Here is a 15,117-nt window from a genome sequence, read left to right on the forward strand (position 1 = left end):
AAAAACCCGACTTATGACTGGTCCTCACACTTAGAACCGTCGCAGTGTCCTCGCAGTCATGTGATCATGATTTGGGCACTTGGAAACCAGTTCTCATTTATGACTGTCGAGTGGTCAGGTGATTCCCATTTTTGTCCTCCCGGTCAGCTTCTGGCAAGCAAAATTAATGGGGAACTGCGTGATTCGCTTAACAACCACTTAGTTCACTTAACACCTGTGGTGATTCACTTAACTGCTGCAAAAAAGGTTGTGAAATCGGGTCTGCTTCGCTTAATGACTGCATAGCTTAGCAACCAAAATTCCGGTCCCAGTTGTGATAGTTAAGCAAGGACTACCTGTGTAGCACTGGACAAGTCTATTGTTCTTAAATAAAAATGCTATCCAGAAAACATTCGAACCTATTTTTAATTCCAAAATCCTATCCAGCCAATACCTCAACTACAGGAAACAAGTAAGGCACATTTTAGGGTGTGTGCATATTTTTTAATGCTTATGTCAGTTTTTTAATCTCCCTAAAAACAGATTATAGATTCTGCTGTAGAACTGTTTATAACTGTCCAATTGTGATGCAAAGAACATTCAGCCTTAGGTTAAAATGAAATAACAAGAAAATAAAAGAGCTCGTCATACAAATTAATCCAGATGTTTGGTTATCCAAACATCTTAAGAGGCAGAAAGATGGATTAACCATCAAAACTGTCAACCCCAATAATAAACCATCTTAATATGAAGACAACGGATTGTTTAACATTTTGGGACTACAGTAGTGGGTAGTCCCCCCCATTCTTCTTCTATGAGAGCTTCCTTTTCCAAATTAATTTGAGTGGGCAAAACTGTATCTAAGCCATTTCCACTTTTTTTTTAAAATAATGAACCGACTCAACGTGGTTTACAGTGCATATAATACTGAAAATGCAGTAACGTCCAATTCAAACATGAGAGCAACAAAACAAGTAACAATATTAATGGGATAATAAAATTAAAATGATCACTATAGCTTGCATAGCCTCTGTGGTTTCCATTCTACACGCAAGTGACTGGAGAGAGATTGGAATTGATGGAGCATACCTATCCCTATAAATTTTTGTTCTCGACTCTGTTGAACAGGAGTATAGCAAGTGGGAGAGTAATGCTGATATCCAACTTGATGAATATTTGGGAGATTTAATTGTTATCCCCAACACTGGGCAATTCCACACTTTGCCCGGTGGGCAACTTGGCATCAATTGGCATTGAACACGCTAGCTATGTTCGGGTACATAAAGGGAAGCTACGCGAGAACAGTTTTCTATGGCCACAGAAACTTGGACTAAAAATAATGGTTATAAGTTGCAGCTACTTAGATTTTGTTTCAATATAAGGAAAAAATTCCGGGCAGTTAAGATCTGTACAATAGTGGAACAGTCTCCCTGCAGGGGTGGTGGGTGCTCCATCTGTGGAGGTTTTTCGGGAAAGGCAGGACAGAAACCTCGTGTGGATGGTTTCACTGGTTTTCCTGCACCCTGCAGAAGGTTGGACTGGATGATCTTTGGGATCCCTTCCACCTCTACAGTTCTGTGGTATGACGTTACTTGTTTGTTGTTTCCTAGGCAAATACAATAGAAGGAACTACACTGCAAAATGCAACTCCCTCTTTCGTTCCCTGCTACATCCCTGCTGCTTCCAAACAGTCAGAGAATGAACAGCAAAATTGGGCTATAAAATGGAACCGTCTTAATCTGGAGACACACACTTTCCCACAACAAATAGCGCTTTGGATGCAGGACTGGCAGGTGGAAGCTCTGCCTCGGTCAACAGATTTTTGCGTAGTGGGAGCGGGAGCAAATTATTTGGGGTTTTTTTGTTAATACATTTACTGACACTTGTAGAATTTTTAGTCTCAAGTGGCACAGCAACTTGACTGATTCAAGATAATAAAGACAGCTGGTTTTAGGAAGGGTGTTGCTGCTATAGGAGTAAGCTCAAGTCCAAGAATATTAAATGGAGCCAGTTTTGCAGTTTGCATTAGTGGACAGCATTTATTTTTTTCTATTGCAACTGTAAATGCTCACAAGTCTTCCTAAGCTATGGAGCCTTTTATTTTTCTTTTTTACACCACTTCCCTGATTTATGTAGCTGCAAAACTCATTTTTCCTTAGAAAACCCTTCCTTTACTCTAATTAGTATAACTAATATTCTTCGTTACATCCTTGCAGTAAGCTTTTTCAGGCAACTTTCAGAAACACAGATTCCTTTGGGGCTCACCTTTTACAGACAAATGGAATTTCTTCTGCAGATTTTCAAGCAGGGGCAACCCCTTGCAGATTCCACCCAAGGCTTGTGTTCGTAAGGCAGCTGATTCTATTACTTTGGTCATAATGGGCTACTAATACACTCTTAATTAATCAATCCACTAGTTACTACAGGGGTCCACAGGGCATGGGGGTGCAGAGCGACAAAATATGTGTCCCAGCACTAACTTCGCTTCTTATACGCTTTGGACATCACCATGGTTAGGAATGGGCACCTGGGCCAGTCTGCATTTGGACACAGCAAGCCTTCTGCATTAGACTACTGATCGACCTAGAGGTATTAGTTCTGCTGATGGGCACAATTTCTCCATAATTGAAGAACATCTCCCTTCTATCCAGGATCCTTTAATTATTGGCAAAGAATGAGCACTGGACTGTCTCCCTGTACCATACAGGTAGTCCTCACTTAAGGACCACAATTGGGACTGGAATTTTGGTTGCTAAGAGAAGCGGTCATTAAGCAAATCTGACCCAATTTTATGACCTTTTCTGTGGCAGTCTTTAAGTGAATCACCATGGCCATTAAGCGAACCACGTGGTCGTTAAGCTAATCAAGCGGTTCCCCACTGATTTTGCTTGCTGGAAGCTGGCAGGGAAGGTAAAAAATGGTGACCTCAGGATGCTGCAATGGTCAAACATGCAAACTGGTTGCCAAGCGCCCAAATCGTGATCATGTGGTTGCAGGGATGCCGCGAAGGACGTAAGTGCGAGGACTAGCCACAAGTCGGTTTTTCACCATTGTCGTAAGTCCAGACCATCACTAAACAAATGGTCATTAAGTGAGGACTTCCTGTAGGTGCTTTTTAACTAACAAACTACAGCTCACTTCCCAACTGCACTACATCAAGGTGTTACACCAAGATTGAATGAGTGGCATCACCTGTATCCCTGATCTTCAAATCGTGTTTTTCTTATTTCTGAACTGCCTTCAAGAACTGATACTTCTTTATTGAAGAACTTACCCGGCTTGAAGTCTCCAAAAGAAACTGGAATGTGCTTTGTACAGATTGGCAAATTTCTAATTCAGTCCTGCTGAATACCATTAAATAATCCTTAAGATGATCATATACATTCCCATCAAGAGCCTGCATTAAAGAAGTAAAACAAAACAAAAATATAGTCACTAACAAGGTAAGCCTGAAAGTTTGCCATCAAGATAAGTCAGCCCGCGCCGGGATCATGATTACTTGGAGGGGGTCAAAAATCCACCAGGCTGAACCAAAATTCTTAGTAATTTCCACTAGCTGGCCATAGAGAGCATTTAAAAGAAGACAACCTGAGTTACTAAAAGTGCTTTTTCATATGAAAAAGGATATATCTTCTATTACATAAACTGTACGTATCAAGCATGAATATGAAAATGAGAGATTTTAATTACAGAATGTGCATTCTGAATACTAAAAAAGGGACTAGTTTTTCAAGAAGCATGCAATTTCTAAGCGGCTATGTTGCTTTATGTAGATTTTGGGTCCCAAATGCTCTTAAGGGCAGTAAAGATATTAAGAAATATTTAAGCTTGGGCAATGGATGTTGCTTAATTGCAGTAGATATTTCTTGGGATCCCAGTATTTTGCACACACGCATCTTAATTAATGGCTCATCTATGACCATACTTAATAATGAAGTATCTGTAAAGCTTGAGCAGCTATTGCTGTATATATTATAAGGCGAACAAATAGCGTGTGATGCAACCTGCCAGAAATTTTGCTTTGCAGCTACTCTGGAGATCCAAAGATATAAGGTGCTATGCTCTAGTCCTGTCCATCAAAAGCTGCTATTAGGACAAGAGGTGAAGACACATGCAGGATCTGTTCCTGCCAAAACCCACCTCTATTTTGGCTCAAGGAGGAGTGGCTAGAAAAGGCTCTTCTATCAACTTTTTTATTTTCAATTGTTTTAATTTTACTGACCACCCAGAGCTAAAGCAGTTGCTTACAATCCATTAGCTATTTTGTCTAATGACTTCATGGGACGCCTGTTTACAGATTGCATAACTAAGGACCCATTTAAAACAGGGCTGCACTCTATGTTCAGGCCACTAAACGCATGTCCTTGCAACAGTGCGCTCCACATGAAAAACTGAATCTTTGGAAGTCCAAAAAGCCACATGTATCCTACTCTAGCATTGCTGGCAGGCTCCCTGCATTGAGAGACTCAGGATGGGAGTTAACGTGTGCAACAGCGGTAAATGCGCCTTAGCACAGCTAGCTAGTGACTAGCATTTGAATCTTGATTCAAGCTCTAAGTATCTCTTGTGTGGACATCCCATGGTCACTTTTCTGAATCATCATAATCTTATAAACAATGTTTCTGAGAAAGACAACTCTTGAGCTTTTCCATGACTTATTTCATGGTGTCTGCCTAGAGCAGGGTTTCTCAACCAGGGTTCCGTGGCACCCTGGGGTTCCGCAGGAGGTCACTGGGGGTTTGTTTATTTATCAATTTTTATCCCCCCCCATCCCCCCCACATGGGGGCTCCCTGGGAGATCACAATTTATTTTAAAAATTATTTCAAATTCAGGCAACTTCACATTAACGAGTTAAGTTTCATTCTTTATTTTCAGTTTAAGAACACTGCTCGTGCATAGACAGGCCTACCCATGAAACAAATAGAAGAATTTTGCAATTTGTGGCCTATATTGGAGCCTGAAAGTGCAGGGGTTCCCTGAGGCCTGGAAAATATTTCAAGGGTTCCTCCAGGGTCAAAAGGTCGAGGAAGGCTGGCCTAGAGGAATGCCATGCAAGAGCACTGCTGTTACATCAAACTAAAGGGGACATCTAACTGGGCTTCAAAGAACATCTGGCCTGGTGGGAGGTCCACATTCATTAAGCAGGAATTCAGAGGTTCTATTTAAACACAGCTGTTAATAGATGGTTGGAGTAACATTTAATTCTGTGTTCCAGTCTTGTTTTCTGAGGTGCCACTTTGTAGTAATGAAATGACAATGATTTAGCTCTCTTAAAGACAAGATAGTCAAGGTGAAAACAGATGTGTGTGCTGGGCTATTTTGAGCCACACAAGAACCAAAGGGAACATGAAACTCAGAATGAGCATCCCTGAAGTTTTCTAACTTCGCATACTGAACTCAAAGATGGTAGAGTTGGTACAAAGTGGTTGTCAAAAGAACCCTGGATCATGTTAGCAGGGAAACACTTAGGCTGCCAGGTGGCACACCACAGATAACCAGCTCAGGTAAGAACACCAACTCAACGCTTTTTACAATCACAGGCAAGAGAGAGGAAGCCTCTTTTAATAGCAAAATAATGTGTGAATATGTGTAATGATATATATTCCCACCAGTATTTTCTTTCTTAATGGTAGGAAAGCATGTAGTGGTTCATTCAAGATAACAGAAGGCTCAAAGGTGAATACTGTACTGTGAAATTAGTAGTTGTGGTCACGATGGTCATTCCAGAGACATAGAGGGAGCTGGCAACTGGGGACACAAACCATCCTTATGTGTTCACAGGTATCTGCTACAAGCCATGGTGATGTCAAAGGACAAGACATGCAGCCTGATGTCATTGTGCAATTGACAGGAAGCAGGTACTCTTAATACAATTATGCCATTTGTGTGATGACATCATGTTGCAGGTGTCATCCCTTGCTCCCCTGAGGAAGCCTATGCATGCATCTAGAAAGAGGGTATTGCCCTCAGTGCAGACTGGCAGGATAGGAAAGTATGTATTTCCCCTTTTTGGGGGGGAGATGGGTGGTGATAGAAATTTGAATAATAAATATTTTAACATCCATCCATCCATCCATCCATCCCTCGGTGTTTCTCAACCTTGGCAACTTTAAGATGCGTGGACTTCGACTCCCAGAATTCCCCAGCCAGCTATGCTGGCTGGGGAATTCTGGGAGTCGAAGTCCACGCATCTTAAAGTTGCCAAGGTTGAGAAACACTGATCTAATTTATATAACCACCCATCTACCAAAAGGAACTCTGGGCAGTCAATCTAAAGCAAACTGTCCTCTCAGGGATGTGCAGTTGTGTGCAGTTCATTTATACCAACACATCCAGACATTATACAATCAAGGTACTAAGACTGAAGTGGTTTTGCTTAAGAGGAGAAAAAAGGGTGAATAAAGCATATTACCCAATTTTCGAAATATATACAATCCACATTTCTAAATCGTCTTCCAAATGCTAATTGAAAGACGGAAAGAGACACCTTCAGACTATTGACTAATTGACAGAGAACGGGCATCTTTCCAATTGTCTAGTACTTTTTCGTTTCGGAATCCTAAAAGGGCACAATATCCATTTCCAAACTGCAAAAAGAATATTAGCGTCTATAAAACCCAAGACTCTTTCAGAACAAAACTAATGTTTGATGCAACGTCTGTCCAGAGGGAGACATCGCAGTAGAAAATCTCATCCTGATGTTGCATTCTTGGCCTCAAATCGCCAACGATTAGGTGAACCCACCAGTTTTTCCTAAAGAGATGCACGTAGACATTGAATATGAAATAATAATTCTTGTTAAATTTGCCGTAAGTCTTGTTGTTGTTTATTCGTTTAGTCGCTTCCGACTCTTCGTGACTTCATGGACCAGCCCACGCCAGAGCTTCCTGTCCGTCGTCAACACCCCCAGCTCCCCCAGGGACGAGTCCGTCACCTCCAGAATATCATCCACCCACCTTGCCCTTGGTCGGCCCCTCTTCCTTCTGCCCTCCACTCTCCCCAGCATCAGCATCTTCTCCAGGGTGTCCTGTCTTCTCATTATGTGGCCAAAGTATTTCAGTTTTGCCTTTAATATCATTCCCTCAAGTGAGCGGTCTGGCTTTATTTCCTGGAGGATGGACTGGTTGGATCTTCTTGCAGTCCAAGGCACTCTCAGGATTTTCCTCCAACACCACAGTTCAAAAGCATCGATCTTCCTTCGCTCAGCCTTCCTTATGGTCCAGCTCTCGCAGCCATATGTTACTACGGGGAACACCATTGCTTTAACGATGCGGACCTTTGTTGTCAGTGTGAGGTCTCTGCTCTGAACTATTTTATCAAGATTTGTCATTGCTCTTCTCCCAAGGATGAAGCGTCTTCTGATTTCCTGACTGCAGTCAGCATCTGCAGTAATCTTTGCACCTAGAATACAAAGTCTTTCACCGCTTCTACATTTTCTCCTTCTATTTGCCAGTTATCAATCAAGCTGGTTGCCATAATCTTGGTTTTTTTGAGGTTTAGCTGCAAGCCAGCTTTTGCACTTTCTTCTTTCACCTTCATCATAAGTGTCATGAGTGCCGTTGAGCTAAAGTCATCAGCGCAATGGCACACATGACAATGACAAGGAAATAGGTGAAGGGGTACAAGTTAAGTAGCCATCAACCCACAACGACTAACGGCCAACAAACAATAGCTAAACGGATCACGGAGCCACCCAAGCCATCAGCGGCAATACAACGGGGATCGCCCAGCTGAAAGCAATCAGCAGAAGAATGGAAACCTGATGATGGGCGATCCCGGAAACCCTCACCCACCGGCAGGGCAACGCATGGGACAAAGGGGGGTGACGTGACCGTGAGCGAGGGGGCGCTGACCGGCGCGGGGTATTTAAACCCCGCACCGGCGCGCTCCTGTCACTCTCAGCTTTTTTCTACCAACGCTGTACCTGCCCTGCAATAAACCAGAGCCTGATTCGCAAACCAGTGTCTGAATGTTATTCAGAGGTAGGCAGCGCATGACATAAAGCTGAGAGTCATAAACTCAGCCTCGCCGAGCCCCACCGGACGACAACGAGCCGCGGGAGGAGTAGACGGCGAGAAGACCAGCAAGATGAGGCCGGAACGGCGCGGGCAAGGAGGGCGAGCCGCGCGGCAAGAGACAGAGGAGGACCGACCAAGGCCAGAGGCACCGCGGACTCCCGGAGCCATGGACGCCCACCCCACCCGACCCGAGCCTCAGCTCCAACCCCAAGGGGAGATGGCGACGGAGGCAACCCGACCGCGGGAGGGAGCAGCACGACTTCCGAAACCAGCGGAGGACCCCGCGCTCCACATCGCACCCCAGCAACGGGCGTGGAGCGACAGCCCCACGGCGCTCAACACGGAGGAGGACGACGGAGACACCCATCAGACGGCGGAGGAAGCGGACCCGCGGCAGAGGGACGATGAACCCCGCCGGCAACCCACCCCCGAGGACGCGCCAACGGAACCGGCCCCAGCGGCGGCGCGGGCTGTGGACGAGGAGGCACGAGCTGAACTCGCGGCCATGCGGGCTCAACTGACGGAACTCCGGACCATGCTCCAGGCGCTTATGCCCCCCGCGCCACCCAACGATGTCCCCGCACAAGCCCACACCCCGAGCGAAGCACCGAACCCACACGGGCCAGCGGAGGGCCAGCAGACGGCACAGGCGGCCGACACCACACCCCGGGAAGCGAGAGGCGGGGCCGCACAAAACGCCCGGGCCCCAAAGGACTTCCCCATCTTCTTCGATGGGACCCCCACAAAACTCTCGTTTTTCGTGACCAACGCTAGGGAGTTCATGGGGAGGCACGGACACTCCTATGACTCCGAGGCCGACAAGATCGCCGCCGTGGCGATCAAACTCCAAGACAGGGCGGCGGACTGGTACGTCCAACTGTACGAGTCCAGCTCCCCCGCCCTCGCCACCTTCCCTGCTTTCATCAAAGAGATGAAAAACTACTTCGAAGACCCCCTAGCCAAAGTACGGGCGAAAAGCGCACTCCAAAGACTTAAACAGGGCACACGCACGGTCCCTGACTACGCCCTGGAGTTCAAAGCCCTCGCGGGGAAGGTCAGCGACTGGTCCGAGACCACCCTGCTGGAAATCTTCAAAAGGGGGCTCAACCGCGACGTTCTCCAATGGGCCCTCTACCGCGACGACCCAGAAACGTTACACGGGTGGATCCACCTCGCGGGGAAAGCCGAACACGCGCACCGCACCTTCCTCATGACAACCACGGAAGACACAAACTATGCCGGGAAAAAGGTACCCGCACCACACGGGGGGATGGCCGGCCCCATATACCCAAAAAAGAAGTTCAACCGGGAGCCCTGCGGGAGGTGTGGCAAATTAGGGCACAAGACGGCGGATTGCTTCGCCAACCGACCGCTGACCAGCGCGCCCAAGCCCACCCCGAAAATTAGCCCCAAACCACCCAACCCGGGGCCGCCTCCTCACCGCCGAATGACCGTGGCCACAGCGACACCGGAAGAGGGCTGGGACGCTTACTGGGGGGAAGAGGACAAAACCGACCCCGACCAGCCGGCGGGAAATGCTCCCCGCCTGCTCTGAGACGCGTGGCGAGGCAGGCGGTGGGACAGCAACGCGGACCACCTCAACGAAACGACAAAAGCTCCGTAATATTGGCAGCAATTCAACTCTCTGCCGGCAACGGAGCCACCACGGCCGCGGCACTAGTGGACTCGGGGTGCTCAAAAAACCTCATCCACCCCGACCTAGTCGCCAAACTCGACCTCCGCTGCTTCCCCCTCCCCACGCCGCTGGCATTCCACCAGCTGGACGGCTCTACAGCGGGAGGGAAACCAGCCACGCTACAAACCGAGCCGGTCACCCTGCAAATGGGCACTCACACCGAGCGCACATCGTTCGTAGTCACGCACATCGGACGGCCCATTGCAGTCCTGGGGATGCCATGGCTCGCGACAAACAACCCGCGGATCAACTGGGCGACCCGCACCTTCACATTCGGCGACGGCGAGTATCGAGCACCAGTTCCAGCTGGCAAAAGCAACCCCACGGTAGGACGAGCGGAGGCGACCACACAAGACAACGCCGCTACCACAGCAGACCTACCAGAACAATACGCCGACTTCTCCGAGGTCTTCGGAGAGGCAGAGGCTGACCAACTACCCCCCCACCGCAAGACGGATTGCCGGATCGACCTACTGCCCGACGTCCCCTTACCTCGACCAAAGATCTATTCGATGACCCCGAAGGAGATGGCAACCCTCCGGGAGTTCATCGATAAAAACCTAGACAGGGGATTCATAGAGCCAGCATGCTCACCGGTCGGAGCCCCCGTCTTATTCCGGGAGAAGAAAGACGGGACCCTACGGCTCTGCACCGACTACCGGGGCCTAAACGCGGCTTCCCTGTCCAACAAATACCCCTTACCCCTGGTGAAGGACATGCTCGCCCACCTGTCCACGGGCAAAGTCTTTTCCAAATTGGACCTTCGCGAGGCGTACTATCGCATCCGAATCAGGGAGGGGGACGAATGGAAGACGGCGTTTAACTGCCCCCTAGGCGCTTTCCAGTACAAGGTACTGCCCTTCGGACTCGCGGGGGCCCCTGGGGTGTTCATGCAGCTCATCAATGAGGTACTGCATGAACATCTGTTTAAAGGGGTCCTGGTCTACATCGACGACGTCCTTATTTACACAAAAACGCACGAGGAACATGTAACCCTAGTCAGGCAAGTCCTCGACAAGCTCAGAAGGGCGCAGCTCTATGCAAAGCCTACAAAGTGCGAGTTTCACAAAGAGCGCCTAGACTATCTGGGGTATCGAATCTCCGGGGACGGCATCGAAATGGACCCCGCAAAAGTCGAAGCGGTGCTAAACTGGGAGCGGCCCCGCAACAGACGGCAACTACAGAGCTTCCTGGGATTCGCGAATTTCTACAGGTCATTCGCCCGGGGGTTCGCTGAGATAGCCCTCCCCTTAACGGACCTCCTCAAAACCAAAGGGGTGGGGGACACCCGACGCGCCAAGAACCCAGGCACAGTGCTGAATTGGACTCCCGCGTGCCAGACCGCATTCGACAAGCTGAAAGCGCTGTTCACGACGGAGCCAATCCTCGCGCACCCGGACCCAGAACGGCCGTTCGTGGTCCAAGCCGACGCCTCAGACTTCTCCCTGGGAGCCATCCTGCTACAGAAAGACCCCACGGGACTCCTGAAACCATGCGCCTACCTGTCAAGGAAGTTCTCCGAGACAGAGAGGCGATGGCACGTCTGGGAGAAAGAAGCCTTCGCGGTGAAATCGGCACTAGAGACTTGGCGACACCTACTCGAGGGAGCCACCCAACCATTCGAGGTCTGGACGGACCACCGGAACCTCGAGGCCCTACGAACGCCTAGACGCCTTAGCCCAAAACAGGTCCGATGGGCCCAATTCTTCAGCCGCTTTGATTTCCAGCTGAAGTTCATGCCGGGCAAGAAGAACTTCCTGGCCGACGCCCTCTCCCGACTGCCCCAAGACGAAGAGCCCGCCCCAGACACCATTGGGACGGTCCTATCCGCCTCGCAACTGGGGATGGCCGTGACCACCCGAAGCGGCGCACGGAGGCAGCTCGACTCTACGGCGCAGCCGACGGCGGGACAACCGGCGACGGAAAGAAGCCAACCGCAACTACCAGGGGGAATGCGCACGGACCTCGCTGCCGCCCTCAAAACCGACCCCTGGTTCCTGGCAAACCCCGACAAGGTAACGATGGCGCAAGACCTGGCATGGGGGGAAGGCAGAATCTACGTCCCGGACTCGCAACGCCAGGCGATCTTGCATAGGTCACACGACGCCAAGCAAGCGGGACACTTTGGGTTCCTCAAGACCCTACACCTAACACGGCGTCAATTCTGGTGGCCCGCGCTCAGGCGAGACGTAAAAACCTACGTGGCGTCCTGCCCAACGTGCGCTAGGGCCAAACGGGCACCAGGCAAACCCGCGGGGCTATTGCAACGGGTGGCAGAACCCTCCCGCCCATGGGAGGAAATCTCTATGGATTTTATAGTGGACCTCCCACCCAGCCAGAAGAAAACGGCCATTTGGGTGGTGAAGGACTACTTCTCAAAGCAGGCCCACTTCATCCCCTGCACGTCGGTCCCATCCTCACAACAGCTAGCCAAACTCTTCCTCATCCACGTGTACAGGCTACACGGATGTCCCGCACGTGTGGTGACCGACAGGGGCACACAGTTCACCTCCAAATTCTGGCGGGCCTTCCTGAAGCTGACGGGGACCCAACAGGCCCTATCTACGGCTTGGCACCCTCAGACGGACGGAGCCACTGAGGTTCTTAATGCCACCTTAGAGCAATTTATACGATCATATACCAACTACCACCAAGACGACTGGGCTGAACTGCTCCCTTTCGCCGAAGTCGCATACAACAACGCCGTCCACACGAGCACGGGGAAAACTCCGTTCGAAGTAGTCTCGGGGCGCGACTTCGTCCCCATACCGGAGCTACCTCAACCCCCGGAACCCCAGGTGGACGCTAGCGACTGGGGACGGAAGATCGCGGAAGCATGGCCAGTAATCACGGCGGCGCTGAAGGAGGCACAGGCTGCCTACAAAGAGCAGGCCGACAAGCACCGGCGCCAACAACCGACGTTCCAGGCGGGGGATATGGCCTATCTATCCACCAAGTTCCTAAAGTCAACCCAACCCTCGAAAAAACTGGGGCCTAAGTACATCGGGCCGTTCCGAGTCACGCAAATAGTGAACCCGGTAGCAATACGCCTGGACCTGCCACACAACCTCCGGAGACTCCACCCGGTGTTCCACACCAGCCTCCTAAAACCGGCAACCACCTCCCGATGGCACCCAAGCACGCCACAGCCCGCACCGCTAATGATCGACGGGCAACACCACTTCGAGATAAGGGACATTCTCGACTCCCGCAAGCAACGAGGAACTCTACACTATCTGGTCAGGTGGAAACACTTCCCCCACCCGGAATGGGTGGCGGCGCACAACGTTAACGCGCCTGACCTGACCAGAGCATTTCACCGGGCATACCCCGACAAACCGCAACCAAGGTCAGCAAAACCAAACCCCCCCCCGCAGGCCCCCCCCGCCTCCCGTGCCCCAAGGGAAAGGGCCCCCCCCAAGCCCGCGACTTGGGTGGACCTTCCCCCCCCCGGGACTCACTCCCCCCGCCCCGGGCCCACGGGGTGGTGACAAACGATCGCCAGCACCCTCCCCCCGCCCCCCGGCCGCGGGGGAGTGGCAAGCAAGTCAACAGGGCAACCTGGGGGCAACGCCCAGGAGACACAACAAAGGCGACGCACTCTAAATAAGAAAAGAAGGGCCCTACCTGGAGCTGAGAAGCACCCGACCAGCCACGCCTCTCGCCTCGCCGAACTGAGCCAAACAAACAGGGTGTGGCTGGAGCATGCGCACGCCAGGTCAGGACCCGAGCATGCGCACCATGGACACACCCTGGGAAGGCACGTGGTAGAGGGAGGAGCAAAGGGAGGGGCGACAACTACTCCGGCGGGAACTTTGAAAAAAAAAAAAAAAATGTGGCGTTTTGACAGCTCCACGGGGAAAACCCAGAAAACCGGGGGAGAACACTATTCGAAAAGGGGGCAGTATGTCATGAGTGCCGTTGAGCTAAAGTCATCAGCGCAATGGCACACATGACAATGACAAGGAAATAGGTGAAGGGGTACAAGTTAAGTAGCCATCAACCCACAACGACTAACGGCCAACAAACAATAGCTAAACGGATCACGGAGCCACCCAAGCCATCAGCGGCAATACAACGGGGATCGCCCAGCTGAAAGCAATCAGCAGAAGAATGGAAACCTGATGATGGGCGATCCCGGAAACCCTCACCCACCGGCAGGGCAACGCATGGGACAAAGGGGAGTGACGTGACCGTGAGCGAGGGGGCGCTGACCGGCGCGGGGTATTTAAACCCCGCACCGGCGCGCTCCTGTCACTCTCAGCTTTTTTCTACCAACGCTGTACCTGCCCTGCAATAAACCAGAGCCTGATTCGCAAACCAGTGTCTGAATGTTATTCAGAGGTAGGCAGCGCATGACAATAAGGCTCCTCAGTTCCTCTTCGCTTTCAGCCATCAAAGTGGTATCATCTGCATATCTGAGATTGTTAATGTTTCTTCCAGAAACATGACACAGAAATGCCACAGTGATCTTCTACTGATGTGCATGTTCAACTAATTCTAGTTCTTTATAACATCCTCCCTATACTCATGAACTTCTCATTTAATATCTTCTAACAATATAATGCAGACTTTTTATTTTGCAACAAGCAACTTTAGTGCCTGGGGGTGGGATATTATAGCCTTTATCATGGAATTAAAAAAAAAACAAAACAGCTTATGCGTAGAACGGCATTGCGTAAAAATTAAGGAATCTTAATGGCTGCAAAGCTAAACAGATTTATTAGATTACTTATGGTTCTTCAATCCTTCCTTTTCATTTGACACTGAATAGCATCTGTTTCTGAACCATTTCTCATTCTAGCTAACAGGAGTGAGAACAGATCAGCTTCAAAAACCACTTCCTAAATCTGAAACAAAACTTACTGCCAGTGTCTCAGGGTTTTCAAAGCCACAATTTCAGGAAATGTAACGGCATGAAGAGAAGTTGGTGCATCAAGGTGTTTATCAAACACCTGGTTAGAACTGCAACTAAAGTCGTACTGCTTTATTACTATTTTAAAGGCCATTTTAAATGCGTGTTTTATAAGGAACCAAGGATGGCAAAGGTTATTTTTCTTTTTGCTTACATCCCTTCTCTGGACAGTTCGCGTCACTTAGGCACCTTAACTTTAGACTGGTTTAGTGTAGAAAAGTGTGCTGTGGCTGGGTGGGGAGGGGGAAAAGGGAATTTTTGCCTTTTGTGGAATTTCCTTTTGCCAACGGATCTGAAGGTGTCAATTCAGGTGACAATTCAGCCAGGTGTCTCTCTGCCCAGAGTCACGGTTGAGCAGAACCCAGAACGTTTTTCCTCCCCAACAAGCAAGAAGCACATTTGCTACCCCATATTTTTTAAACATCTCTCATGGCCTGTAAATATAAAATGGCATTAAGTGGGGCTCTAATGTAGGACTATGCAATATACCAGAAGTGAAGCAAGTCCC

General features: G+C 49.6%; 1 protein-coding gene across 1 annotated transcript in view; it reads right to left on the bottom strand.

Annotated features, from left to right (window-relative positions):
- Positions 1-15,117, bottom strand: part of FCHSD2 (FCH and double SH3 domains 2) — a 161,250-nt gene that overhangs the window by 44,524 nt on the left and 101,609 nt on the right. The window contains exon 9 of the mRNA XM_063305977.1: positions 3,254-3,376. Coding sequence (XP_063162047.1) covers positions 3,254-3,376 — 123 coding nt within the window. The remainder of the gene's footprint in view (positions 1-3,253; positions 3,377-15,117) is intronic.

Source organism: Candoia aspera, chromosome 5, assembly GCF_035149785.1.
Source record: "Candoia aspera isolate rCanAsp1 chromosome 5, rCanAsp1.hap2, whole genome shotgun sequence".
Classification (NCBI taxonomy): domain Eukaryota; kingdom Metazoa; phylum Chordata; class Lepidosauria; order Squamata; family Boidae; genus Candoia; species Candoia aspera.